This window comes from Microtus oregoni, unplaced genomic scaffold, assembly GCF_018167655.1.
Source record: "Microtus oregoni isolate MIOR12 unplaced genomic scaffold, Mior012 000000F_ref0000247, whole genome shotgun sequence".
In the NCBI taxonomy this organism is placed as follows: domain Eukaryota; kingdom Metazoa; phylum Chordata; class Mammalia; order Rodentia; family Cricetidae; genus Microtus; species Microtus oregoni.
Genome location: NW_024543059.1, coordinates 44516111 through 44543904, shown reverse-complemented (window position 1 = coordinate 44543904; position 27794 = coordinate 44516111). Strand labels below are relative to the sequence as shown.

At 53.5% G+C, this 27794-nt stretch overlaps 3 protein-coding genes across 8 annotated transcripts in view; 1 reads left to right on the top strand and 2 right to left on the bottom strand.

Annotated features, from left to right (window-relative positions):
* The window catches only part of Tsks (testis specific serine kinase substrate), a 33515-nt gene extending 32872 nt beyond the window's left edge, over nucleotides 1-643 (top strand). For both annotated transcript variants that reach the window (XM_041657701.1, XM_041657693.1), the window contains exons 10-11: nucleotides 264-388; nucleotides 487-643. In XM_041657701.1, coding sequence (XP_041513635.1) covers nucleotides 264-388; nucleotides 487-643 — 282 coding nt within the window. The remainder of the gene's footprint in view (nucleotides 1-263; nucleotides 389-486) is intronic.
* A 1763-nt stretch (nucleotides 644-2406) lies between these two features.
* On the bottom strand, nucleotides 2407-16996 carry Cpt1c (carnitine palmitoyltransferase 1C). 3 transcript variants are annotated; one of them, XM_041659747.1, is made up of 19 exons: nucleotides 16805-16996; nucleotides 16018-16172; nucleotides 15307-15446; nucleotides 13118-13289; nucleotides 12710-12811; nucleotides 12492-12629; nucleotides 10030-10107; nucleotides 9760-9867; nucleotides 9595-9679; nucleotides 7649-7844; nucleotides 7365-7547; nucleotides 6496-6601; nucleotides 5641-5757; nucleotides 5001-5234; nucleotides 4423-4557; nucleotides 3857-4009; nucleotides 3250-3363; nucleotides 3053-3145; nucleotides 2407-2710 (listed from the first exon to the last, which is right to left on the bottom strand). In XM_041659747.1, the coding sequence occupies exons 2-19, from the start codon at nucleotides 16156-16158 to the stop codon at nucleotides 2528-2530; spliced, it is 2478 nt and encodes an 825-aa protein (XP_041515681.1). In that variant the 5' UTR covers nucleotides 16159-16172; nucleotides 16805-16996; the 3' UTR covers nucleotides 2407-2527. The 3 variants fall into 3 exon arrangements, with proteins under 3 accessions (XP_041515681.1, XP_041515695.1, XP_041515687.1); XM_041659761.1 differs by having other exon boundaries at nucleotides 5001-5165; XM_041659753.1 differs by lacking the exon at nucleotides 16805-16996 and adding an exon at nucleotides 16510-16618.
* Nucleotides 16997-17241: 245 nt separating this feature from the next.
* On the bottom strand, nucleotides 17242-26951 carry Prmt1 (protein arginine methyltransferase 1). 3 transcript variants are annotated; one of them, XM_041649737.1, is made up of 11 exons: nucleotides 26807-26902; nucleotides 24626-24679; nucleotides 24063-24164; nucleotides 22663-22818; nucleotides 22499-22562; nucleotides 20751-20893; nucleotides 20274-20361; nucleotides 20071-20186; nucleotides 19345-19495; nucleotides 18766-18887; nucleotides 17242-18265 (listed from the first exon to the last, which is right to left on the bottom strand). In XM_041649737.1, the coding sequence occupies exons 1-11, from the start codon at nucleotides 26840-26842 to the stop codon at nucleotides 18182-18184; spliced, it is 1116 nt and encodes a 371-aa protein (XP_041505671.1). In that variant the 5' UTR covers nucleotides 26843-26902; the 3' UTR covers nucleotides 17242-18181. The 3 variants fall into 3 exon arrangements, with proteins under 3 accessions (XP_041505671.1, XP_041505681.1, XP_041505692.1); XM_041649747.1 differs by lacking the exon at nucleotides 24626-24679 and having other exon boundaries at nucleotides 26807-26951; XM_041649758.1 differs by lacking the exons at nucleotides 24626-24679; nucleotides 26807-26902 and adding an exon at nucleotides 24319-24337.
* Between the last annotated feature and the right edge of the window lie 843 nt (nucleotides 26952-27794).

Below are 27794 nucleotides of genomic sequence, written 5' to 3'. Positions count from 1 at the left end.
CTTGAGTGGTGACTCAGCTTGCTGAGACACAGGCCAGTGCATCGAGAACATCCAGGACACTCACGGGCTTCCTGTGAGATGCAGCTGGGGAGACAGGCGAATTATGGGATACCAGGGTTATCCCCAAGCTCAAGGCCTTATGGGTTACTTTGGGTGGTGTGTGGGCTCCATGGGACTCTACCCCTTACCCTCCGCGACCCAGCTCCCCCTCCACCCCCAGCCCAGTCCAGCAAGCCCAGCCGCGCCTACACTCCTCTCCCCAGGAGCTGGAGCACCAGGCCTTGGCCAAACAAGTCAGGGCAGAGGCCCTGAGCTTCACCCTTCGGCTGGCCCAAGACGAAGCCGTTCGGGCCAAGAACCTACTGCTGACGGACAAGATGAAGCCGGAGTGAGGACTGAGGCGGAGGGCATGGGAGGAGGGTGAGGCCACCTGCCCTGGCCCCCACTGGGCCTTCCCAGGGCTGACCCCGCTGACTGTCACTGCAGGGAGAAGGTGGCCACTTTGGACTATATGCATTTGAAGATGTGCTCTCTCCACGACCAGCTCAACCACCTGCCACTTGAGGGGTCCACGGGGGCAGTGGGGGGAGGAAGCACTGGAGGGGCTCCCCCTAAACGTGGGAGCCCAGCCTCTGAACAATAAATGGCTTCTCACGCTGGCATGAATCCTGACTCTTGAGTTGGCACTGAAAAGTAGTTGTCAGATGTGACTGCTGAGTCAGAACCGCCATGGGATCTGGGACAGCCTAGTTACACAGTGACATCTTTTCTCAAAAACAAAACGGAAGGGATACAGCTGGAAACATAGAGCACTTGCTGAGCTGGCTTGAAGTTCTGGGGTCATCCGGACCAACCAGGTTCAGGTGCCCACCTGTCAACCCTAGACTAGTTTACACAGGAAATGCCAAGACAGCCTGTTACCTGAGAACAGAGCAGGGCTGGAGAGGAGGCTCAGTGCCTAAGAGCAGTTACTGCTCTTGCAAAGAACCAGAGTTCAAGTCCAAGCTCCCACCTGGTGGCTCACAACCATCTGTAACTCCAGTTCCAGGGAACCCGGCACCCTCTGCTGGCACTTCCTGTACACAGTGCACACAACACACACACTGATGATACAGATAAAACTTTTAAAAATTTTAAAAAGAGAGAGGTGGTGGCACATGCCTTTAATCCCAGCACAGCCAAGGCTACACAGAGAAACCCTGTCTCAAAAAACAAGAACGAGAGAGAGGGAGAGAGAGAGAGAGAGAGAGAGAGAGAGAGAAAGAGGAGAGAAGAGGAGGAAGGGAAGGGAGGAGACAGAGGCAATCACCCTGGCAGAGGGCCCTGCACTGTCGCCCTCAGTCTCTCAAGTCCCAGGACAGCCCATCCCTTCAATACATTTTGCAAATGAGGTTAATAAAATGATGACCCACCAAATCCCGGAGGCATTTGGTTAAGAGTAAAGTCCTGGGGCTGGAGAGATGGCTCAGAGGTTAAGAGCACTGGCTGCTCTTCCAGAGGTCCTGAGTTCAATTCCCAGCAACCACATGGTGGCTCACGACCATCTGTAATGAGATCTGGCGCCCTCTTCTGGCCTGCAGTGACACATGCAGACAGAACACTATATTCATAATAAATAAAATAAATCTTAAAAAAAAAGTAAAGCCCTGTTAATGCTTTGTTTTGCTTTGTTTTGAGACAGGGTTTCTCTGTGTAAAAGCCCTGGCTGTGCTGGAACTCACCTCAGACTCACAGAGATCCCCTTGCCTCTGCTACCCGAGCACTGGGACTAAAGGTGTGACATCCTCCCCCGTATGAGACTGGGCCTTGCTATGTCAGGCTAGCCCACCTCTGACTTGATTTTCAATAGGGGGACACAGTGACACACACACCTGCCACCCCGCCTCTGGGAGGCAGACACAGGAAGATCAAGAGTTCGTGGGGCTGGAGAGATGGCTCAGTGGTTAAGAGTACTGACTGCTCTTCCAGAGGACACGGGTTCAATTCCCAGCACCCACATAGCAGCTCACAACTGTCTGAAGATCCAGTTGCAGGGGATCTGACACCTTCACACCAATAAACAATAAAAAATATTTAAAAAAAAAAAAAGAGTTCGTGATCACCCTCTGTTACCCCGAAGCTCCAGAGCAGCCTGCCTGGACTCTGATGCCATCTCCATCCTTCCTCCCACAGGAAAGAAATGTGGCTCAGACCTCAGTCTGGAGATGGCCTAACAGAGTTTTTGTCCTGGAGGGCAGGAGTAGGTTCAGAGTGTGAAGAGCTGATTGGGTTGGTCTGGCCAGGGAGCTTCTTAGAGTGGAACCTGCCTGGGTAGTAGTGTGGGCTACGGTGACAGTGGGGACAATGGGGAGGTAATCTGGGGTCGGAAGGGTGCACACCCTGCACAGGAGCACAGTGGAGGCCACACCCAACTTACGTATCTTTATTACCAGGTGGCTGTGGGGGTCCCCATACCCCTGTCTGTGCCAGTCGAGCCCTGGGAACAGCACACTCCTTCCTAAGGGAGACCAGCTCCCTGCTGAGGAGCTCAAAAGTTGGTGGAGGTTGTGGGGACCTTGGGGTCCACAGGCTTACTGGAGAGAAAGCCATGTCTGTATCCCGAGTTCCCCCCAAGTGCCATGAACCGGCTCTTGAGATGCTGCCCGGCCTGGAACAGGGTGGCTACATCCAGCAGGGCATCCTCGATGTGCTGCCCCAGCCGCTGCGAGTCCTGCAGAGAAGCAAACAAGGAGCTAGGGAGGCCTGGGAGGTCCGAGGGAGGAGGCTGGGAGGTCTGAGGGAGGAGGACTGGGAGGTCCGAGGGAGGAGGCCTGGGAGGTCCGAGGGAGGAGGCTGGGAGGTCCGAGGGAGGAGGCCTGGGAGGTCCGAGGGAGGACTGGGAGGTCTGAGGGAGGAGGACTGGGAGGTCCGAAGGAGGAGGCTGGGAGGTCCGAGGGAGGAGGCTGGGGCCTACACCCCTGCACTGATGGAGGAGGCTAGGCCAGGGACCCTGGAGTCTGAGTGACTCCATCCCAGATTTAGGAGGGTACGGAAGGCACTCAGTTCATCTCACTGTTTCTGTGCTCGACTTCTTGCTGGAGATATGGAAGGTGATCATGTTTTCTCCCGTGAAGATATAGGCGATGCCATACCCATGGTCGCTGGCCTGGAGTGGAGAGAGGGAAGCAAGCCAGTAGCCCAGCCCCTCGTCCACACCCACAGGGCACCAATGCCCACCCCTCCGACCCGGCTGGACCACAGCTCACTCACAGGCCCAAATCCACCTCCAGAGGAGACATAATCAGGGTAATTGTGGACGTCAAACATGTGCGCTTGCTGCACAGGGATCTGGCTGGTGGACAGCGGCCACTGCTGTGATTGGACCTGGGAAACAGGCGCTCACATGAGCAGAAAAGATCCTCTTTGCTCCACCACAAGCCAGACTTCCTCCTATGTCAATCCCTCCAAAGTCTGTGACTGTCCTCTGACAAGGCCCCCTTCGTCCCTAACCACATCCATCTCCCTGACCCCACCTCGCCCTTCTGTTTGCCCCTTTTCCACTGCATTCCTTCTCTGACGGTGCTGGGGATTAGCTAGCTAGGCAGGGGATCTACCACTGAGCCACACTCCAGCCCCTCACTAGGAGATTCTAGGCAGGGGCTCTACCACTGAGCCACACCCCAACACTGGGGGATCCTAGGCAGGGTTCCACCACTGAGGCACACCCCTGCCCTTCACAGGGGGATTCTGGACCGCTGTTCTACTGCTGAACCTCACTCTGCCCAGCCCGTCTCTCGCTTGGCTGTCTCTACAAATGTCCCGCTCGTTCTTTCAGCGTCTCCCTCCTTGCTCACTTCTTCCCTTCTCCAGCACCCACCTGGGTCAGGAAGGGTGACGGCATATGGAGGAATCGGGACATGATGTAAAGCGCGAAGAGGTGGCGGTCAGTCCCCTGCCCGCTCATTGCTGCCTTCAGTAGAGCCCGGTGCTTGTCCACGGCTACTCGGAACAGGGCAAGGCGCTGCTGGTCCTGGGTCCCTCAGGCAGACAGAGGTCATGAAAAGACAGAATCACACAGCTCGGAAGAACGCTATGTGCCTGACTTTAGGACATTTAAACCCTTTAGAGAGCCACAGTATCTCACAGGTAAGGGAGCAGGCTTTGGGGACAGGCAGAGGGAGGGCAGAAGTTGTTTAGAGGCTATAAGTAAGTTAAGGCATGGTGTAGAGGTCATGGTCACATTGCTTCAAAGTGGTTAAAGTGAGGAGACCAAGAGAGTAGAGGGGTTCTCTGCGAAGTCGTCCTCTAGTGCTGGGTGTCCCCCCATCAGAGCCCCCCACACTCCTCCCTCATGCAGGCCTTTGGATTAGTCCGTTGTTGCAGGTGCCCCTCCCGGATCCTTGTGAGCACAGGTGACAGAGACCTCAGCGAGGTCACACTCACTGTCTTCTCCTTGTCTTCCATCGCTCTCACAAAGTGGCAGGCCTCCCTGGTACAGCACCTCACCGTCTCTGTTCTGCCTTCCAGGAACAGTCGGGTCATGGCTGACTCATAAGTCAGGCAGAACTGACCCCTGTCCTGGGGAAAAAGAGTAGAGCCTGTGAGTTGGCCTCAGGCTGTCTTTGTAGCTTTGACCCACTTTTGTCCTGACCTCCAACCAACCTCCTTCTGCTTAAAAACACGTAGAAGGATCCATATGGCTGACCCACACAGGAGGAACGATACAGAATAAGAGGGTTGATTGACAATGAGATGATCAACCTACAACAAGATAACTGACCTAGCAGACTCGGTGGTGCATGCCTTTAATTCTAGCACTTGGTAGGTAGAGGCAGATGGATCTCTGTGAGTTTGAGGCCAGCAAGGAATACACGGTGAAATGAATGAATGACCCGTGGTGGATTAACAGATGACTCACAATGACAAAACACAAGGACACTGAGAGGCAGCTGGAGAGACAGGTGTTGAGGTTAGGAGGGGCTAGAGCCCTAAGGGAGCAGGCACCGCGAATGCCAACTGACCCGGAAGTAAGCCAGCTGCAGGACCAGTTGGATGAAACTGTCCGAAGAGACATGGCAACTTTTGATGAAGTTCTTGCCGAAGTGGGGAAAGGGGAAGACGTGGCAGTCGATGTTGCCGGATAAGATCTTAGCTCCCCTCAGGGCCAGAGAGATGGACGGCTGGAGCTGCCAGAGAAGGAGGTAGGAGAAATGACTGGCATTACCCTCAGGGCAGAGGTAGAGCTGGGCATGGGTCTGGAAGGGAAGATGGAGATGTGGTCAGGTGGGGTGGGGCGGAAAGTAAAGGAAGGAAGGGTTAAGACGGGGCAAGAGCGCTAGTGATGGACCGGATGCAGTCGGGATGGGTTTGAACAGGCTTGAAGGGACCAGGACTGACATTCGGGTGGGGCTATGGGTGCTGGACAGCCCGGCTTGGGAGAGAAGGTGTGGAGAATAGAAGTAAGAGGTAGGAATAGGGCTGGGATTAAGGATGGGGTGGGTGGTGGGCACAGAGTTCAGGGTGAGGTTGGTGTTGGTGGATAGTGTGGGACTTAAGAGGGTGGATATGTCTGACATGATCAGAAGGTTGGGGCAGTGGGGGTGGGGATGAGTTCAGGGTAAAGGCAAGGGACTTAGAGGGGAGATCAGAGTCCAGCTTCACCTGCTCTGGAAGGTCCCACTGCAGGCGCTGGGGCTGTGGCAGAGTGGGGTCAGGCTGCCCCTTACAGTGGCCATCTGCTGCGTACCCCAACTGGAAGCAATCTGTGGCCAGGGTAAACTGTGGATAAAACTGTCAGTCATCCCCCACTGGCGGGAGAGGCCCGGCAGAGCGAGGGTCTCTGTAACCAGGATTGTGGGATGTTTTAAGTTTGCACTGATGAGTGTCTGCTGCTCCACCTTCTGGGTCCATGCTCCTATCTCTCTCAGCTGTCTTATAAAGATGGGGAATCAGAGGACCCATTTTTGCTTCATTTTGAAACAGGGTCTAATGTAGCCTAGGCAGGCCTTGAACTTACAGTGTTGCTGAGGATGATCCTCCTGCCTCCAGCTCCTGTGTGCTGGAATGGCAGGCAACACCACAACAGCCATCTTATGTTCGGCTGCCGTGGAATCCAGGGCTTCAGGAGCAATGGGCCAGCTGAGCCCAAAGCCAGCTCTGCTTCATTCAGCAACGTGGTCTCACCCTGTATCCCAGACTGGCTCAGACTAAAATACTTTCCAAGTATTTGGATTACAGACATGTGCTACAACATCCCATGATTGTGTGTGTGTGTGTGTCTGTGCATGTGCATGGGGGGGGGGGGTCACAGGCTCTAGGTTAACACCGTCACTGTGCCTTCTTGCTGTGAGACCCTGGATTTAGTTCCCTTCTCCGAGCCCCAGTGACCCACGCAGGTCAACATGGTAGACCCACTTCTTTGCTAGGCTTTTCTCTGCCTGTCTCTGAGCCTATGTCTCCAGTCTAAGGTTCTTCAGGGTTCGTCTCTGGATACGGTACCCAGCCTTAGGAACGCACCTCCCACATATGTCCTGAGATAGGGCAGTCAGCCCAGGAGTGTTCCACGCTGAGGCCCAGCTTCCCATTGGAGAAGACGATGAGGGTGAAGGATTTGTCAAACCAGCTGCAGAAGAAGTTTGGATGGGTCATCAAGAGCCATGGCAGGGAGGAGAATGTGGGTACCTGTAGAACTTATAGTGGGGTGCACTTCAGGGTGAGGTGAGCAGGGAAATCAGAGGAGTGGCAGCTCTGAGGGCCTCTAGAAGTGCTTCCATTTATAGAGGTGATTCCAGATAGTCTCCACATGGATATAAAATTTAGGAGTTTTTGTTTGTTTGTTTTCCTAGGCTCTCTTTGAGGCATTGGAAGTTCTAGGAAAAGACCCACAATCTTGGGTCCACTTTTATGGTTAAATAATCCTCCATCATGGAACCACACTCAGTGGAGAAATTGATCTTGACCAGTGCTATGCTGTCCTCAGGCTACGGTGCACTACACAGCTGGGCTCAGTGACACAAATGAGCCATTAAGATACAGAGTCTGGGTCTTAATCCGGGCGGTGGTGGCGCATACCTTTAATCCCAGCACTCAGGAGGCAGAGGCAGGCGGATCTCTGTGAGTTCGAGGCCATCCTGGTCGACAAGAGCTAGTGCCAGGACAGGCTCCAAAGCTACAGAGAAACCCTGTCTCAAAAAACCAACCAAACAAACAAACAAAAGAGTCTGCGGTCTTGGGTAGATGGGTTCTCTGGGGTTAGAAGTCTCCTTGTTCTACTGAACTGAGTTTGGGCTTGCCAGATATGAGTGACCCCTGGGTCTAGTTGCTGAGATGTGGAGTCTGGCTGTCTCCACTGGAGTGTGGCAAGGTTGGTAGAGGGATAGACTTACCGGTCATCACCTCGGCCAGCCAACAGAGCATGGGCGTAGGCATCCAAGGAAGCTGCCGGATCCTCCCTGGTCAGTCCCGCGGGCTCAGAATCAAGGGACACGAAGAAGGCGGCCCCTTCCACGGCCTCCAGGGCAGTGGCAGCATGAGTCTTCACTAACTCTCGAGCCTGGGCCCACATACTCCTGTCCAAGTGGGATGGGCCTGAGCCCAACTGGCCTCTCCCTTGCCCAGCCTGCTCCCCGGAGCCCAGCGCATCCCTGTAACTCAGGCCACTGGCTCTTACCTGGGAGCAGCAGTCAGAGCTGCTAGATGTTCCTCAAGGGGACAAGCCGGGGATGGGTCATCTAGGATTTGCTGGAACTGTTGCTCTAGAGCCCGTGGGGACAGCAGGTCATTGGAAAAGTGGGTCCTGACACGAAAGAATCGGCCCCGGTGGAGGACAGTCACATGTCGGCTGTCCTGGACGTGACGGAGGTAGTCTGGAGAAGTATGGGCAGAATATGAAGGTCATAAGAACCACACCACTGACTAATCATGTGCTCTGCCCCTTTGTTATTTCTGACAGTTGTGTAGTATTCCACAGCCTGAGTGTAGCCCAGGTTAGATTCTAATAGAAATGTAGCAGAGGATGGCCATGAACTCTTGCTCCTCATGCCCCCACCTTCCCAGTGCTGGGGTGACAGGTGTATGCCACCACACCTCGTTTACCTGGTGTTTGGAATGGAACCAAGGACCTCCTGCATGCTAGGCAAGAAGTCTGCCAGGGCCTGGAGAGACAGCTCAGTGGTTAAGAACACTTTCTGTGTTTCCAGAGGACCCAGCACCCAGAGAGCTGCTCATAAACATTGCGACTCTAGTCCCAATCTGATGCCCTCTTCTGGTCTCAACAGGAACTGCACACACATGGTGCACAGACATACATGCATGCACAGCACTCATACACATAAAATATAACTAAAGAACACGAGGTTCAGGGCTGGAGAGGTGGCTCAGAGGTTAAGAGCACTGACTGCTTTTCCAGAGGTCCTGAGTTCAATTCCCAGCAACCACATGGTGGCTCACAACCATCTGTTGTGAGATCTGGTGCCCTCTTCTGGCCTGCAGGCAGAACACAGTATACATACAAATATATCTGAAAAAAGAAAGTCCAACTGCAGCCATACTCAGGAGGCAGATGCAGACAGGTCTCTGAGTTCGAGGCCAGCCTGGTCTACAAAACAAGTTCCAGGACAGCCAAGACTGTTACACAGAGAAACCCTTGAAACACCAAACAACAACAAAAGAAAATAACCAAAGGTCAGGAGTTTGAGAGGGTATGGGTAGGGGGCATGGGAAGGGTTGGAGGAAGGAAAGTGAAAGGGGCAATGATGTAATTCTTCCATTTTTAAAAACTGAAAAAAAAATAAAATTTAAAAACTCTAATGAGGGGGCTGGAGAGATGGCTCAGCGGTTAAGAGCACTGGCTGCTCTTCCAAAGGTCCGGAGTTCAATTCCCAGCAACCATATGGTGGCTCACAACCATCTGTAACAAGATCTGGCGCCCTCTTCTGGCTTGCGGGCATACATGGAGGCAGAATGTTGTATACATAATAAATAAATCTTTAAAAAAAAAAAAACTCTAATGAGAGCCAGGTGGTGGTGGCACAAGCCTTTAATCCCAGCACTCAGGAGGCAGAGGCAGGCGGATCTCTGTGAGTTCGAGGCCAGCCTGGTCTAGAAGAGCTAGTTCCAGGACAGGAACCAACAGCTACGGAGAAACACTGTCTCGAAAAAAAAAAAAAAAAAAAAAAAAAACTCTAATGAGAAATTTTCTGGCTTGTCACACATTAAACTATTTTTTTTTCAAAGAATTGTCGGAAGCAATTTTTTTTTAATTTATTTATTTTACATATATAGTGTTCTGGGCACCAGATCTCATTATAGATGGGTGTGAGCCATCATGTGGTTGCTGGGAATTGAACTCAGGACCTCTAGAACAGCAGTCAGTTCTCTTAACCTCTGAGCCATCTCTCCAGCCCCATTAAACTATTTTTAAATTTGGACCACCTCAGGTCATTATTATTCCATTTCACAGTTGAGGAAAGTAAGGTTCGGAGAGGACAATGATTTGCCTGAGGCCACGAAGAAAGCATCACCAACAGGACAGAGACCCAAACAGGCTGGCTAACTTCTCTCAGCACAACCATTGTGGCTGGAAGGGACAAGGACTGGGTGGGGGAGCGTCCTCACCTTTTTCCAGCCCTGGCACCCGTGTGGTGTTGAATATCCTCTCGAACTGGGCAGAACACAAGGGCCGCATTCCCATCAGCAGTGTCTGCGGGAGGCCAAGAGCTCCTGAGCTGGGCCCTGTGTGCTCCTGGCACCTCCAGCCCCAATCCAAGAGGTCTGTCTTACCGGTGGGATCTCCTGCTGGTTCAGAAGGTGGCGGTACAGGAGCAGGGCATGGGCGGCATTGCCTGCGCGGGCAGCCTGCAGCGGTGTGGGCGTGACATACAGGAAATCCTGCTTGGTGGCAAAGGGAAGGGACACAAAATGCATTGAGACCATGCTTGTCCAATAGGGACCCTGACATCCAGACGGGCTAGCGGCTCCAGTGTTCTGGACTCCTACCATGGCCACCATGGCCACAAGGCCCCTGCCTCCCACAGCCGGTCCCCTTCTCACCATCAAGTAGTAGTTGCTGTTGACCAACAGCGAGCCTCGGGAGCGCAGGTACACAAACTCCTCCCACCAGTCACTCACCTAGGAGAATCAGAGATGCTCAGCTGTGGTGGCTGAGACCTTGAGGGGGTGGATGGTGTCACCAGGGAGGCCACAGACTCCCCTGTGTCACAGGGGCAGAAAGGATCTCAGTGCAACAAGTGGGTATGAGCAACTAGTAATAACTTATAAGTCCACAGATGAAGGACTAGTTAACGATGGAGTGTTAGTAGCCATTAGACAGATGAAGGACTAGTTAATGATGGAGTGTTTGTTAGTAACCATTAGATGAAGGACGAGTTAACGATGGAGTGTTAGTAATCATTAAACAGATGAAGGACTCATTAACGATGGAGTGTTAGTAACCATTAAACAGATGAAGAACTAGTTAACAATGGAGTGTTAGTAACCATTAAACAGATGATGGACTAGTTAACGATGGAGTGTTAGTAACCATTAAACAGATGAAGGACTAGTTAACGATGGAGTGTTAGTAACCATTAAACAGATGAAGGACTAGTTAACGATGGAGTGTTAGTAACCATTAAACAGATGAAGGACTAGTTAACGATGGAGTGTTAGTAACCATTAAACAGATGAAGGACTAGTTAACGATGGAGTGTTAGTAACCATTAAACAGATGAAGGATGAGTTAACGATGGAGTGTTAGTAACCATTAAACAGATGAAGGATGAGTTAATGATGGAGTGTTAGTAACCATTAAACAGAACAAGGAAACTGCAGCAGTAACTCCGGTGGCAAGTACCTGAGTTCAAGCCTCGGGGCACACAAAAAGGCCAGGTAGAGTTCTTCACTCTTTAATCTCAGGGCTGCAGAGGTAGATTTTGCTGAGGCCACTAGCCACACAACCCAGCCTGCCGCTGGCCACACAACCCAGCCTGCCGCTGACCACACAACCCAGCCTGCCGCTGGCCACACAACCAGCCCAATCAGCAGGCCCTACATCTCAGAGATGGACGCTGTATCAATAACTAAGATGAAGCTGGGGAGATGGCTCAGCACCCAAGAGCACTTGCTGCTCTTGTAGAGGACCTGGGTTTGGTTCCTCGCACCTACCTGGTAGCTCACAACTGCACAAAACTCCAGCTCCAGGGGATCTGCCACCATTTTCTGACCTCCATAGGTACTGCATGTATGCAACACACCCACACATACAAACATGCACACACTCATACACATAAAAACAAAAAATTAGCCAGGCATGGTGATGCATGCCTTTAATCCAAGTGCTCAGGAGGCTAGGATCTCTGTGAGTTCAAGGCCAGCCTGGTCTACAAGAACTAGTTCCAGGGCAGGCTCCAAAGCTACAGAGAAACCCTGTCTCTGTCCCAGACCCTTCTTCACACTCACAGATATCCTTCTGCCTCTTCTCCCTAGTGCTGAGATTAGAAACATGTGCCCAATGCTCAGATTAACTAAAGTGTCTGTTAGCTGTCTCTTTCTGTATCCCCTCAACCTTTCATCTCTAAGCCTTCTGTCCCCAAGTTCCAAGTTTTCCCAGGACTCCCTAGCTCCTTCCTGAGCAAGCCTCACTCTAGACTTCCATCCTTGCATTCAACCAAAGTGAGGTCCCCTTTCAGCCCTCGCTGATGCTTGCCCCTAAGTCCCTAAGGCCAACCAGACAGGCTCAGTTCCCGGGCAGGCTCTTCGCCTGCCTCTGAGGTATTTAGAGCCCATCGTTCCGCACCACTCCTCACACGCACCTCTCTGCCTGTCACCTGGCTCCATTTTCCTACAGAAGACAAGGCTCTCTGCCTCGGTTTCACAGCTTAACTCAAAGTGCAGCCAAGGGCCGAGCTCCTACACTAGCTCTTCACCCATCTAGGAAGCTGTCCTGGAAGCGCTAGACAGGGTCATGTGGGAATTCTGGTGCTAACACAAGCGGTGGGACGGAAGCTCTATAAGTAATTCTAGTATTTGGGACACGTCTTTAAGCTCAGCATTTGGGAGCAGAGGCAGGCGGATCTCTAAGTTCAAAGCCAGCCTGGGGGCTGGAGAGATGGTTAAGAGCATTGCTTGCTATTCCAAAGGTCCTGAGTTCAATTCCCAGCATGGTGGCTCACAACCATCTGTAATGAGGTCTGGTGCCCTCTTCTGGCCTGCAGGCATATATTGTATACATAATAAATAAATTAAAAAAAAAAAAGCCAGCCTGGTCTACAGAGCTAGTTCCCGGACAGCCAGGGCTACACAGAGAAACCCGGTCTCCTGTCTTGGGGGGCAGAGGCGGGAAGCTGAGCTTAGGTGGGGCTTAAGGGCTGCGCAAGGGGCGGGACTACTGAGCAAGGGACTTACTGAAGTTCCATTATCCAGCAAATCCAGGGCTTGGATAGGCCAATCGTGGCAGGGGCATGGCTAGGGCAGGCCAATCACCACAGGGCTGGACTGGGGTCCCCTGAACTCACGTAGTTGGAAGCACACCAGGACTTGAGGCGCAGATAGCGCTGCAGCCTTGGCGCCTGCAGCCTCAGGAAGTCGCTTGCCAGAGCAGCAGCGCGGTCAAAGGCGTCGTCTCCAAGCACCGGGCGTACCGACTCCAGGTACTGCATGCAGAAGTGGAGCCGAAAGTCCGTCAGAGCTCCTGCTGGTCTCCCGGAACCACCCCACCCCGGGACACGCCCACCTTGCGCACGGACTCCTGCGCTGTGGGCACTGGCTGTCGCGGAAGGGCCCGTTGGAAGCTAAACAGCCTTGGGTGTCTCCCGGAGAAGATTCGGACCAGTGCCTGCCAAACAGAGGAGAGAACCGGGCTGGGGGAGGGGAGACGAAGATGATGTGGAGAGCGGGAGGAAGGAGATGGAGGGGTAAGGATGGAAGAAAGAGATGGTGCAGCAGAGACGACGGAGATGAAGGAGGAGGGGAAATGGAGATGATGGAGAAGAATGAGGGAGGACAAGATTATGGATAGGGGAGGGAGAAGGGAGATTATGGGGACCAAGAGGACACAGTTGATGTGCAGAGAGGGAGCTAATGAGAGGGAAGCCAATTGGGAGACAAAGACCAAGAGGGACGAGTGGATCCTCTCACATACCAGCCAGGTCTTCGTGGGTGAGGACATGGTGCCATGAGGTTCCAGGAGCCAGCCATGGTGGGACAGAAGCAGCCTCAGAGCCACATGAAGTGTGAAGATCAGGGCTCCCCACAGACACGAGGCAAACAGCGCTGCTGCCAGAAGCCCCCGGAGTTGATAGTGCTGTCCACCCCTAGGAGAGACAAAATAAAGGGTGCCCTTGAAGCCGTGCAGTCGACTGGAGCTTCAGGATGGGGGTTGGGGACAACACACTTGACAGACACATAAAGGGGGTGTGTCCCCCTGCTGCCCATGACCAGCCTTACAGAGGCACCAAGCTTCTCAAAATCACTTTCCTGGGGTCAGGGATATCCCATAATAATAGAGTGCTTGCTTAGCATGCAGATGCCCTGGGTGGGGGCACAAGCTAAAATCCCAGCACTGGAGAAGCAGGTAGATGAGCTAAAGTATATCCTCAGCTACACAGTGACATCCAGGACAACCTCGTCTATGTGAGATCCTGCCACAAAGGAATCCATACATAAAGTCATGAGTTTTAGCCAGGTATGGGAATACTTTAGCACCTAGGAGGCTGAGGCAGGAGGATTTCTGGGAGTTCCAGGACAGACTGAGCTACAGAATGATTGACACCCCATCTTAGAAAATAAAATAAAAGCTGGATGGTGGTGGCGCACGCCTTTAATCCTAGCACCCAGGAGGCAGAGGCAGGCGGATCTGAGTTTGAGGCCGCCTGGTCTACAGGGCTATACGAAGAAACTGTCTTAAAATACAAAACAAACAAGCAAACAGAAAAGGATACGGGCATGTTAGTGCGTCTTGTCCACGGCATTCCCTTCAGTTAGGAGGGGATGCTCATCTGGAACACTCAGGATGCATCATCTCTGGACTGCATTGTGAATATGTCCTTTCTAGGGGTTTCTGTGTCTAACCTGGGCTCTGCCTTCTTTAGAAAATCTGCACCACCTCCTCTGGTCCCTGATGTGATAAGAGACAGCAAGCCTGATGTGGTGGTACTCTCAGGTCTCGGGAGGGGAGGCAGGCGGATATCTGTGAGTTCGAGGCCAGCCTGGTCTACAGAGCGAGTTCCAGGACAGCTAGGGCTCCATCAAAAACAAGAACAACTAAAAAAACTAAACCAGCCTAAAGAGATGGCTTGGTGGTTAAGAACACTTGTAGAAGACATAGGTTAGATTCTCAGCTCCAAACCATTTGACTCTAGTTGTGGGGGACCCAATACCTTCTTCTGGCTTCCTCTGGCACTGTAAACATGTACACAGACATACATGCATATATATATAGGCAGAGCTACAGAGAAACCCTGTCTCTAAAAACCAAAATAAATAAATAAATAATAAAAAATAGAGTCCCAGGGCTGGAGAGATGGCTCAGTGGTTAAGAGCACTGCCTGCTCTTCCAGAGGTCCTGAGTTCAATTCCCAGCAACCACATGGTGGTTCACAACCATCTGTAATGAGACCTGGCGCCCTCTTCTGGTGTGCGGGTATACATGGAGGCAGAATGTTGTATACATAATAAATAATAAATCTTAAAAAAAAATAGAGTCCCAGCACAGCTGGGCAGTGGTGCCGCACGCCTTTAATCCCAGTATTCGAGAGACAAAGGTAAGAGAATCTCTGAGTTCTATGGCTAGCCTGATCCACAGAGAGCCTCTATATAGAGAAAGGTCTCAACATAGAGAGACCCTGTCTCAAAAAACCAAAATAGATAAATAAAGGTATAAAGTGAAAGAGAGGGAGTCCCTTTTTGGCTACACCCCTATTAACAGACATAAAGAAAGCTCCAGAAATTACATTTCTTTTTCGTTTGTTTGGTTTTTTGTTTTCCAAGACAAGTTTCTCTGTATAACAGCTCTGGTTATCCTGGAACTCACTTTTTAGACCTGATGGCCCTCAAACTCATAGAGATCTGCCTGCCTCTGCCTCCTGAACACTGGGATTAAAGATGTACACCACCAATCTTGGCTCCCAGAAAATATATATATATATATATACATATATATATATATATATATATATATATTTCATTTTACATACCAACCACAGTTTCCCCTCTCTCCTCTCTTCCTGCTCTCCCACCCCCAAGAAATTATATTTCTTTGACAGGCAAAGCATATGGAGTTTGTTGGTGGAGGGTTAGGGCTGTGACTGGGGTGAAGAGGAAGGTCCTTACCAGTCTGGAAGCAACTCTTTAATCTTCTCCGTCAGTCCTAGGGAAGGATCCAGCTGGAGGAACCAAGCAAGCTGGATTGCACTGAAGAGGAAGAGCCAACTGAGGGGGCTTGCAGGGAGCACACCAGTAAGAAAGTCGTTCTGTGGTGAGAAAAGACACCAGCAGTCATACGTTCCCTCTGAGGACATGCGCTGTATCTCTCTCAGTGGCTTGTTGGGACCTGGATGTAGTCGGAGCTCAGGATCCCCATTATTGAATATATCCTGAATATATCTGGAAGGAGGTGGGGGCGTGGCTCCGTGGTAGCACCTTTGCCTTTCCCCTTGTAAGGAGGCTGGGCTTGGGCCTCTTCCTAGAATCAATCACTATAAAGAGCGAGGTGGGGTAGGTGGGGCGGTGGTGGGGGCTCGGTGGTAGGGCACCTTCCTGGAATCCACCATTAAGGGACTGAGGGCATCATTCAAACTGGTTTGTGTTCTAAATTAATAAATTAAACCAAGCTAAGGTGATTTGAGTTGTAGAAGTTGGGGGAGAAGTGTGTGGGGAGGGTAGCAGGGGTGAGTGAAGCGAGTCAAGCGCTGAGCAGGGTAGGCCAGTGGGTGGGACAGGGCAGCCCCAGACTGGACATCCCAATCTTCAGCAGTGGGCTTCGGTACCCCAAAAGCAGGCACCTGGATCCCCAGAACAAAACCAGCCAGTAGTCCTCCTCACCCAGACACGCCAGAGATGCCTTTTCCAGGAGCGCAGGCCTGAGAGGTAAATCTCCTGCCACACCGGGGAGGTGAGCTCTACTTCTGCCCCATCAGAGCTCAGTGCCGACAGCAAGCTAGAGGCCTGTTGTGCTTCAGCCATGTTCCCTGGGATCCCTAGGAGGAAGGTGGAGTCATCCTAGGATCTCAGGGCCTCCTCCCTCAGAACCAGGGGTGCAGACTTTGGGAGGGGGCGTCTAGACCCCAGCTCTCCTTCAGACCGGCTCCCCCCCTCCCCCGCTCTAAGACCCCACCCCTCCCTCCCCACAGCAGGACCTCAGGCCTGCTCAGTCAGCCTAAGCACCCGAGGGGTGTTGCAGCTCACAGCTGGAGAGTTAGAGGGGCTTGAGGGCAGGCCCAGCCCCTGGGACCTCTGAATGTAGAGCGGCAGGAGCGCAAGCTGTCTTGCTGAGAAGTCAGTGCTCAGTATTTGGGATGGGGTAGGGAAACTGACCCAGGATTAGTTGCGGGCTTCAAATAAAACACTAGTTTTTGGACCCATAGGAAATGAACATCTGCCGATGGTGGCTCTGCTCTTTCCCATGGCAAGGCAGACGCATGAGGGGTTCTTACACTATGAGAGCTGGAGAGGGATGCGAGCGGAAGCACCCTATTGCGCATGCTCAGCAGGGAGGGATGATGGTGATGAGTTAAAGGGGAGTCCAGTACAAGTGATGGAGAGCCCCACTCGCCTACCCTAATGCAAGGACCATAGCCCCTCTTGTATCCGTATCCGGCCCGGTACTTACGCTGTTCAGGGGCCAGCAGCTGCGGTTCCTGGGGTCAATCCCATGGATACCTCCTTCCCCGAGGCTCCCTTGTATATATATCCAGTCCCCGTGTAATGAGTCCACGACCTGATAACCCGTTTTCGGATGTCACCTTAAAGCCCAGATCCACCTCGTGTGCACCTAACTTGGTGTTCAGGTCCCGGGTTTTATCCCCGCCCCCTCTGATCCCTCCGCGTTCCGTCCCTGCTCCTTTCCAATCCCTCCGCGTTCTGTCCCCGCCCCCTCAGAGTCGCAGCATCCAAACCCCTCACCCCAAGGCGCCTGTCTTGGCTTTTTGTTTGACCCACCAGAACTATCCAAGGCAGGTAGGTGTAGGGACTAAAAGACAAGGAAGAGAACCACTGGGACTGGGGACTAGATTAAAGGTACACAATCAGAGGGATGGCAGGCACGAGGTGAGCACAATGAAGTCTGGCTTTATTCCACTCTGCACGTTCATACTTTGTCCACAATGGAGCCGGCGACTCCTTGGGTCTACCCCAAGACAGACAAGCCCACTGTCACCCAGATGAAAGGGCGCTGCCCAAGCCTCTTTGCTGCAAACGGTGGAGAGCTGCGGAGGTTCTAAGGCTCATTTTTCCTAGTATTCCCCAGAGGCAGGGCCAACCCAGAAAGAGCTCAGTAGCAGGACCCAGGACCCTGGTACAGCTGATTAAGAGCTGGCACTAAGTTCTCTCCCTCCCAGGGGCATCCTTAGAGCCTGCTAAGTGAGTTTGGCTTTAGTTACCCAACCCCATTTGGTCATAACACATAGGATCCAAATTCAGTTCCTGTTTCCAGTCCAGGGTGACCCAACTTCCACAAACACCAGTGGATCAGGAGAGCATAAGGGTGAGCCAGCCCACTTAGAAACAGCACAGGAAGGGCAGGACGCGGGAGGCCAGGCTCTGGTGTAGAGGCATAGATTTAACTTCCAAACCACAATCCAGCATGACTAGAAGCCAGGGGAAGGTTCCAATAGTCCCAGCTCTCCTGCTGAGGGCGGCCCCCAACCTCAGCTAAAGGGATGAATGTCAGGAGCCGCTATAGGAAGGGAGGCTGAAGGCTGGGCCTGTCCTTACAGGGTCCCGGACAGGCAGAAGAGGTCATGGGGATCCAGGGACTGGGTATAGCCCAGAATCCTATCCCAAGGTACAACCAAGTTCCCAGGAAGTGACAAGCTACCCAGCCACCCCTGCCCCAGGGTAAGAAGTAGACCGGTCAGCTGATGATTTATTGGCGTAAACGCAACCATATAAAAACATAAGTTATGAAAAACACAGTCACGATGTACCCTCCCATCCCCCAAGCCCAGTCCCTAAGCCCCCTTCGGTAGGAGGCCAGCCTGGCGCCACCTCAGCGCATCCGGTAGTCAGTGGAGCAAGAGAGCTCACATAGCTGGCCCTTGAAGTCCAGGTCGATGGTAAAGTCCAAGTCGCGCTGAAGGGGAAAGGTAAAGACAGGGCTCAGGTGTGCCATCAGGCCAAGGCTGAAGTAGTCCACACCCTGCACCCTGACTCAGTGACCACACTATAGGCCATCTTCACCCCGCCATTTCCCAGCCAGTTTGGGTGAGTTTCCGCATCAAGGGGGTACTACCCACCACCAGCAAGCACCCCTTTACCAGAGTCCCACTACTGCTCTAGCCCCCTGCAGCTTCCCCAAACCCCTTGCACCCATGCAACAAGGCTGCTGGGGAGTATTCCCAGCATCCCATGCTCTCTGGTGTCTGCCACTTTAACCTGCACAGGGAGAGTCAGGTGACTTCAGTGGCTCCATCCCTGTGGAAGGGCACTGAGCAAGGATCATCATTGACCCCAGTCACCATGCTGGGGCTTCCTAGGGTACCCTACCCCATGCCACCCAAGCTGACACTGCTCAGCCCTGCTCAGACCCTTTCTGCACAGCCCACATATCATGCCCACTTCACCAAGCCTCACATTGTTTTTGGCGTTGGGCCTCATGCCAATGGTGCCAAAGATCTCCTCGCCAGTCTTCACTGTTAGGTAATCCTCCATGTAGAACACAGTCTGCTTCCAGTGTGTGTATGGGGACTCGGGACCTGAAAAGTGGGCATGGTCAATACCAGCCTCTGCCTGCGTGTAGCCCATGCTAAACCCTGGGACCAGCCTGTGCCCCACAAGATCACTACCAGCAAGGCTGTGAAGGCTGCTGTCCCTGCATTCTGCCTGTGTTTACAGAGCTACACTAGGATCAAACTCACTCAATCACTGGCGGCAGAGCCAGGGGGCAAGAGGTTCTCAGTGCCCCACTCACCTTGTTCTTCCAAGGACCAGGGTGGAGCCAGGGCCAGAGCAGCACAGCATTTTACCATTGAGCCATGCCCAGCCCCTCGCTGGGGGAGCCTAGGCAGGCTCTCTAAGGCTGCACCTTCAACTGTCTTTTCTGAGATAGGCTATCACCAACTTACTCGCCCAGGCTGGTTTAAACCGGACAGCTTTCCGCCCTGTTCCCAAGCAGCTCTCTGAGACCCCGGCCCAGCCCCACATGGCCCTCACTGGTAGAAAAGCCGGTCCTCTTGTGGCATCGGGTGAACTCGATGTTGAAGTAGGCCACCAAGGCATGCACGTAGTCATTCCTCTTCACTTGTAGGCAGAAGGGGGAGGTGAAGGTCAGGTCCTCTACCTTGACTGTATAAATGTCCACCTCCTGCAGAACGAGCAAACCCAGTGCTCCAGAACCCATTCCCCACCTAAGAACTGCTGCCTGTGAGGTCCCTCCCCGTTATAGCAAACCCCACCCTATTTCTGAAATAAAGCCCACACTGATTCTTAAAAAAAAATTATTTAGGGTGCTAGAGAGAGGGCTCAGTGGTTAAGAAAGAACACTGCTGGCTGCTCACCCAGGACTTGGAAGCAAATACTTGGCAGCTCCCAACTGTCTCTAACTAACTCCAGTTCCAGGTCTGATGTCCTCTTCTAGCATGCAGACAACAGGCACACATACTTACCACAGACGAAACAAAACACACATCTTTTCAGTCCCAACTCTTGATCCTCAGATCACAGGCATACAACACAACCACAACCATCAAAAGCTCAGCAAGGCAGCGCCCCACCAGCCGAGCCGGTCTGCAAGGCAGCGCCCCACCAGCTGAGTGCATTCTACCTGCTTTGCCCTTCTAGCCTGGACTACATAAAACCAGGCATGGTGTGGGCCAAACTGTCTTCCCTAAGCCTCTGACAGATAGTAAGGGACTTGGAACCCTTACTGCTGGGAGTTACCTTTATGAGGCAGGCATTAGTGACCAGCTGCTTCGGGTCCACCACGTCCACCAAGGGCTCCTTGATGGCCACGTCTTTGATGCAGGACATATCGAAACCATATACATTCTCCCACCCTGGGTACAGACAGGGTCAAATGAGCCGCAGAACCCGGGTCATGCATCCACCACCCACCCTGCCCTACTCCCCCAGCCTCAGCTCACAGTGGATCTTGTAGTCTTTGTACTGCCGGTCCTCGATGGCCGTCACATAAAGGGTGGCCCGGTCTGGGAAGATGAGGCCATCAGGTGCCTGGGGAAAGAGCCGACGCCACCTGAGCAGGCCCAGCTGTCCTCCCACTATGCTCCCTGGCTGTCACCATCCATTTATGGCTCACCCTCATCTTTGATCTGGTCCCAGGTTGTCCTACAGTCTTTAGGATCCTGCAAACACCCCAGAAGGAAAGCTACCCCCCAACTGTACAGAGTCCTCCTGACCCTCACTGCCCTGTCACCTCCCCACAGCTGCCAAAGACACACTTCTGATACAAGGGCTCTACATTGGCCTTCTTGAGGCCAGCTCCCCTCCCCTCCTCCCCTCAGAAAGCTATGCTCCACCTGAGCAGCTGATGGCTTCTTAACCCGGGGTGCCCACTATATCCCCAGAACACATGCAGCCTTGTGGGGACTCCCCTGCCTCACCAGCCACTTGTCACGGGCATGCAGCACGGTGTTGAGCATGGACTCGTAGAAGAGACAGTAGCCCATCCACTCGCTGATGATGATGTCCACTTTCTCCACAGGCAGCTCCACCTCCTCCACCTTGCCCTTGATGATGGTCACCACTGCAGCCACAGAAAAGGCGCGGCAGTCAGAGTGAGACTGGCCCACCTGGCTCCAGACACCCCCACAGAATGTTGGTCAGGCAGCATCTCCACCTCTTTCAACAGGGTCTCGCAGTGCAGCCCTGGCTGGCCTCAAACCCAGAGACCTGCCTGCCTCAGCCTCCCCAGTGCTAGAATTAAAGGGCTATAAAACCAGACCCAGCTCAGCTGGGCGGTGGTGGTACAGGCCTTTAATCTCAGGAGGGAGAGGCAGGCGGATCTCTGAGAGTTTGAGGCCAGCCTGGTCTACAATAGACAGTTTCCAGGACAGCCAGAGTTACACAGAGAAACTTGGCCTCAAAACAAAACAAGCCAAACCCAGCTCAAGCCAGAGCTGCAGCAGCAGCTTCATGTTGGAAGCGGCTCGCCCAAGAGCCCGGGTTTAACATTCTGCGGGTCTGGGCTTCCATCACTAGCCATTCTCAGAGCAGATATATTCTCCCATTCAGTAGATTTAAAGCAGTAAGTAATGGTATGGTCACATATTAAAATGAGGGTCAGTGAGATGACTAAACGTTTTAGGGTGCTTGCCACCAATCTGGGGGATCTGAATTCCACCCCTAGGACCCAGAGAATAAGAGAGAAGAGACTCCCACTAATTGTCTTCTGGCCTCCACATATGTTCTGCGGCACAACCTTCATAAATAAAGTGCTAAGAACAGACAAACCCAATTATACAGCTAGCCAGACCTGATGGCACAGGCCTGAAAGCTCAAAGCCTGCTTAGATTACAGTAAGAGACCCTGCCTCAAAATACAGAGAAGGTCGTCAGTCTGGCTCAGCAGGAGGGCCTCTGCTGTCCTAGTACTAAGAGGGAGAGAAAGAGTATAGTGAAGAGCTGTCTCAAGGCAAAGACACAGGCATGGGTAGGTGCAGCATTTTGGGATCTGGGTGACGGTGCCTGCTTTGACAGGTACTTTTGTAGCTGGTTGGCAGCGGCACACCACACACCTTTAATCCCAACATGTGGGAGGCAGAAGCAAGCGGGGATCTCTGTAAATTCAAGGACAGCCTGATCTACATAGTGAGACCCTGCCTCATTATCAAAACCCGATTGGGTGTGAATTAACATGAGCCAGAGGTTACCGTCTAAGGCAAGCTGAAGGCCTCCAACAGTTTAAACAGATGTGTACAATTGAGTATATGAACAAGGCCTTTAACAGAAGGAGCCAAGTGCCCTACCCTGAGGTGGGAAAATGCACACCACTGCAAACCCAACAGTGCAGTGTGGAGGAATCTGTGGACACGCTGGCAGCAGGTGGGGGATGCTCAGGAAGGCAGTGTCAGTCATGGTCAGAGCACACTGCTGGGGCCCTGGTCTGACAGCTGAGGGAAGTAGTAGGGGAGCAGAGTTCCTAGGAGCCTTACATGCGGGAAGCCCTAAGTTTAATCCTGAGTATTGCCACCTCCCAAAACCAAACAAAGAAACAAAAACCCCAAAACCTAAAGCACCAGGGCCAACACCCCGGCACCCGCAGTACCACCAAACAAAAAGGAGCCACTGGCTGCCTACTGAGGCCAAGACACTGGCAGCAGGTGCTCCCTATAGATCTTCCCCTTTCTCACCGTGGTCTAACTTGTTGGCTTTGACAATCTTCACAGCATAATCAGAGATGCTTGAACATTCGATCTAAGGCAGGAAGTAAGAAGGGTTGAGTTCAGTCCTTGCTCTTCCAGCATCTCCAGGCCCCGTCCAGCCCAAGCCCCAGCAGGCCCTTTCTGAGACTCACCCCAATGACCTTGCGGGCTCCTGCCTTGGCCGCAAACATGCAGAGGATGCCGGTGCCCGAGCCCACGTCCAGCACAACCTTGTCTTTGAAGAGGTGCCGATTGTGAAACATGGAGTTGCGGTATGTGAGGGTGCGCACCTCATCCTTCAGCATCTCCTGGACATGAAGACCGGACCAGAATGAGGGACACCGAAGGGCTGGGTGCTACCACCACACCAAGGGTGAGCAAGGCCAGCGAGAGCCTGGTTCCTCCTCAGAGTCTTTCCCGGTTCTATCAGTCCCACCCAAGCCCCAGGGATGAATCAGGAGGCTGAGGCAAGAAGGTCCTGGGTTCAAGGCCAGTCTAGATCACAGAAAGACACCAAGGTGTTGCCTTCACCTTAGCTATTAGGGAAACCCAAGCAGGAGGAGCAAAAGTTTAAGGCGGGCTCAGTTAGAACAGCGGGAGCAGACACAGGTGGCAGCAAGCATGCTGCACAGCACGTGCAGCAAGAGGCCAACTCTTGGCGTCACCCCTCAGGCTCCAGCCACCTTGTTTTCTGGCAGGGTACGTGGGACCTGGTGGCTGCAGCATGCCCCATCCCTGGAGCTGGGGTTGTACAAGCACACTACTATTCTTGTTCTAAAACTACTATGCATACAGAACGTGGAGGTTACTTCCCTACCTAGTCTGAGTTCCAGGGATCAAGTTAAGGCCATGTGCCTAAACCATCTTGTCAGCCCCGTGTCTGGCTTTTTAAGTGGGTTTGGGGATTGAACTCTTGCATAGCAAGGCCTTTAGAACTGAGGTTCATCCCCAGACTCCCAAAAGTTTAATTTTGTTTTATGTGTATTTTCCAGTGTTTCGCCCTTATGATGCTGGGGATGGAGGCCAGGATCCAGCATGTGCGAGAAACTGCTCTACCCTTAGCCACATTTCCAGTGGAACCATTGTTTTAAAAGGCCCATAGATAAGACGAGAATTCTTGGTTTTTTGAGACAAGGATTCTCTGTAGCTTTGGAGCCTGTCCTGGAACTAGCTCTGTGAACCAGGCTGCCTCTGCCTCCCAAGTGCTGGGATTAAAGGTGTGCACCACCTGGGCCCAGCACGATGAGGATTCTTTACAATGCCATTTCAGTTGCACTGAACTCCATCAAAAGGGTTGTGGAAAAAGCTAGGGTAGCATGAGCTAAGTCCCACCACCAGTCACCAGAGGGCGCCAAACACCGGCAAGGCCTGACCTCATCTTGAGGTCTGTGGCAGACAGGTGCAGTACTCCCACCCCAGCCAGAAGACTGGCAGGCAGAGCCCCAAGCCTAAATAACCTATCTCCAAGGACCAGAAGAAGAAGAGCAACAGTGTCCAGGCTACAGTCACCTTGCATCCAGCCTTGCAGCCCTTAAGGGACGTCTTCACTTACCTCATGGATGCCAAAGTGGGCATAGGAGTCAAAGTAGTAGTCTTTGGACGTCATGTCCTCAGCGTTGGGCTTCTCACTGCTTTCTGCTTGGCCACAGGAAACCTGAGAGCAGGGGAGTAGCAAAAAAGGTCACAGGTGGGCTCCCCAGAACCTCCTCAACCTGAGGAAGCCCCTCCAGCATCTTTCTTCCCCAAGGGATGTTCCTGCTTCCAGGACCCACCCAGAGCACCATCCAAGGAGCAGCCGCCTCGCCTACCATCTCTCCAGGCTCTATGCCCGTCTCTAGCTCAGCCCACAGCTGGGGAGGGAGGGAAGGGAGGGCAGAGCCAGGGCAGACACATGGAAAGCCAGGGGAGGGGGGCTGGAGATGGAGTTAAGGAAGCAGCCATGGTTCTGGAGAAGCCAGCGGGGCCAGGAAGGGGTCTGTCCTACATGTTTAGGGGGCACAGCAGAAGAAACTGGTTTGAAGCAAGAGGACGGTTAGACCTCCTGGGAGCCAGATGTGTATCGGGTATGCTTATATGGAAGTGGGCTGGGTGGGGGTCTCACAAAAGGATATTTACTTCTTCAAGAGGCGGCTGGAGGATCATCCCATTAGCCAAGGTGGCTACAAAATTCTAGGAGAGAGTAACAGGGAAAAAGGATTAGCTACTGGGGTGGCTGGGGAGGGCTCTGGGGCAGTGAGTGTGTGCAGGTCGGCTTTTCCTGGGCATGGGAGTGGTGTAAGCAGAAGCAAGCAATGAGGCTGCAGTTGGGGAGGGAAGGGCTAGGCGTGGGGAGGAAAGGGAAGAGGGTCTCCTATCCCAGCTGTTGGCTGAAGAGATGGTGGCCCACCCCATGTGGTCCCCCTCTGGTGAGGTGACACGTCCCTATCTAGGCCAGAGGACCCAATAACTGCCAGGCACACGGCCCTGCCAGCTGTTTCTCCCCTTCACCACCTAATCCCCCAGATTAGGTGACATTTCCTGACACACACATCAGGCTCAAGTGCCATGAATAAACTGGAGGGAGGGGGCTGACAGGCAACAGGTGCTGGGCACCTGGCTGCACCCCCACAATCCTGTCCCCTGGCCTTAGAGAAATGTGGCTGACCACCACACCACAGCAGGTAAGTTCACTCCCCTCCAACTCCACCTGGACGAGGAACACAAAGACCAGCCTCTCTATTTTACCTGCGCCCCTGAAGAGGGTGCCACCCAGGGGTACAGCACGTGTTTTGGAAAGGTGGGGTCAACCCCTCCTTTCACAACCCACCTGGGTCCCCACACTGAAACAGCCCTCTCTTTTTTTCTCTGTCCACAAGTGCCAGGCCTAGGGTCATTTCAGTGACCCTGTAGGCCAACTGACCTTCCTCTCCAGAGAACTTGAAGAGGTATGGGCCCCATCAGATTATATCCCATCAATGACTGCTATCCAAGGCTTCCCAAGCGGCCATGACCCACCACACTGAAGTTCCCCACGGCCAATAGGGGGCGTTCCAGTGCGGGCCTCTCTTTTACAATCGTCCAGATAACAGCAGGTTAACAACCGACTGAAACCTGAGACTAAGACCTGCCTAACAGGCCTCGTGGTGAAGATCAGTCACCTGAGCTACTCACGAGGCTTAAGGAAATGGAGGTGGCAAGTTCAAGGCCAGCCTGAACTACAGGGTGAGTTCAAGGCCAGAACGACTTTTGCACCAAACTGAGGAAGACAGCTCAGGAGTGGAACACTCAGCTGTAAGCAAATATCAATCAGGTGCTAAAATTTCATTCCTTTTCTTTTTTTCGAGACAGGGTTTCTCTGTAGCTAAGGAGCCTGTCCTGAAACTAGCTCTTGTAGACCAGGCTGGCCTTGAACTCACAGAGATCCTCCTGTCTCTGCCTCCCAAGTGCTGGGATTAAAGGAGTGCGCCACCACCGCCTGGCTCATTCCGTTTTTTTGGGGGGAAATTAGGCTAAGGTGGAAATCCTAAAAAAAAAACCAAAAAAAAAAAAAAAAAAAAAAACCAAAAACCAAAAACAAACTCCTCTCCCACCCTTAAGAAGTCAGGTAGGGGTTAAGGACACTTGGCCATCCGAACTCCTTCTCCCCCAAGACCGACCTCTGACCATCCATCCACCCGAGGGCGCTGCCAGGAGGAGGTGGGCTTTGGGCCACGCCCCATGAAGACGACACCCCTCTCACAAGCCCACAATAACCACGAGGGGGTGCCCGGCGACGGATCCGCATCTCATCGGCGGAGATGCCCCACTACCTCTCAAAGAGAGGTCACAGGGCTCTGCCCATCCCCCCGCAACCGCACAAGGGTAAAGGGAGGCGAGGGGGTGATGCTCTCGGGCCCCACGAGGGTGCACGGACGCCCACAGCCCAGCCTGGGTGAGCGGCTGGCAGGACGCAGGTGGCACCCCCAGGACCCCCTGGGTGCAGCGCAGGTCATCGGGCCGGGGGCGGGGCCTTTGTCCCGCACGTGGAGCCCGCGGGGCCCCTCCAGCGGCACACCCCCCGCCCCACGCTACGCTGCGCGACCACGTGCGGCCTGGCAGGACGCGCCCCCGGCCCGCGGCCACGTGCGAGGGCCCTCGACTGGGCTGCGGGGTCCCAGAACCCCGAAAGCTGGGGTCACCCCCATCACGGTCGAACACATCCCTCGATGCGCCCCTACGCGAGGCCCAGCAGACCCAAGGTCCCGTCTCCACAGTTCAGGCCGTGGGCAACCCGTCGCGCGCCGCCCCCTCACGGGCCTAAAGGGCCCCGCTACTCACCTCCATGATGCAGTTCGCGGCCTCGGCTGCCGCCATCTTCACCCAAGTCCTCGGGCCTCCGAGACCCCCCCTTTCTTCTCTCTCCCCCCGACCGGGGACCGCCTTTTACCAGAGGGTCCACCGCCCGGCCCCCGAGACCCCGCCATAAGTTTTTATTGGCCAGCAAAGCCATCCATCTGCAAAATTCACACTGCAATTGGATGGAAGATCCGTCGATCAAATATCAAGTGCCCGCCCCTCCTAGCGTTCAAAGGACCACCCCCCTCCTGTGGGCTAGGAAGGGAACAACTGTCTGTCCATCTTCACCAACGCGTCTGATGATTGGGTAAAGTCCAACAAGGTCTTCCCGCCTCCTTCCGGCCAGCTTCGTCTCGAAGCTTCCCGGCGGTCTCCGCGCTAAGCGGATGTCGAGACCAGATGACCCGCCTCTCTCGTTGCTATTGGGTGAGCAAAGGTGACGCTCACGGTTCCTATTCCAGTCCCTTCCGTGGCCGGTCAAGAACAACGGGGCTCATTGGCCCACACGGAAGCGGGCAGCGCCTTGCACAGCAGTGACTGGCTCCTAGGGATGTCAGTCATCACCATTCGGTGGATTCTCCTGCTGGGACGACTTCGGGTGGAACTGGGGCGCGTGGGCGAACTATGGGGAAATCCCGAGTCGCTGGGCTGTAGATGGCGGAGCCTTCTGGTCAAGGGTCCTGAAACCAGCCAAGAGGCGTAGTGAGCGTCCGTGCGATGAGCCAAGTTTTGAAGACCTATGGTCTCCTAGTCCTCCGCGGGAAACACCCGTTACCCATTGTCTAGCCAGCTCCTACCCGTCAGTCATGGGCAACTTGGACGCCACCTCCTCCAGGGAGTTTCCCTGGATCCGCAGAAAGTTACTCCTTCTCCGAGGATGGTTGCCAATTGCTGGGTTTGTGCACCTACCTTTTGTCCTACCAGTACTTGGCCCAAGCCCAGGATCCTTTAAATTCCCAAATGATCCCCT

Excerpts from the sequence above, each read along its gene's own strand:
- Cpt1c (XM_041659747.1), bottom strand. The coding sequence starts at position 16,158 with ATGGCTGAAGCACAACAGGCCTCTAGCTTGCTGTCGGCACTGAGCTCT. Across the intron at positions 15,447-16,017 it reads GGCATCTCTGGCGTGTCTGG|AACGACTTTCTTACTGGTGT; the intron begins GTGAGGAGGACT and ends TTCTCACCACAG. Across the intron at positions 7,845-9,594 it reads GGTGCCAGGGCTGGAAAAAG|ACTACCTCCGTCACGTCCAG; the intron begins GTGAGGACGCTC and ends ATACTTCTCCAG.
- Prmt1 (XM_041649737.1), bottom strand. The coding sequence starts at position 26,842 with ATGGCGGCAGCCGAGGCCGCGAACTGCATCATGGAG. Across the intron at positions 22,819-24,062 it reads CCCACTTTGGCATCCATGAG|GAGATGCTGAAGGATGAGGT; the intron begins GTAAGTGAAGAC and ends CTTCATGTCCAG. Across the intron at positions 19,496-20,070 it reads CTAATGCCTGCCTCATAAAG|GAGGTGGACATTTATACAGT; the intron begins GTAACTCCCAGC and ends CTCGTTCTGCAG.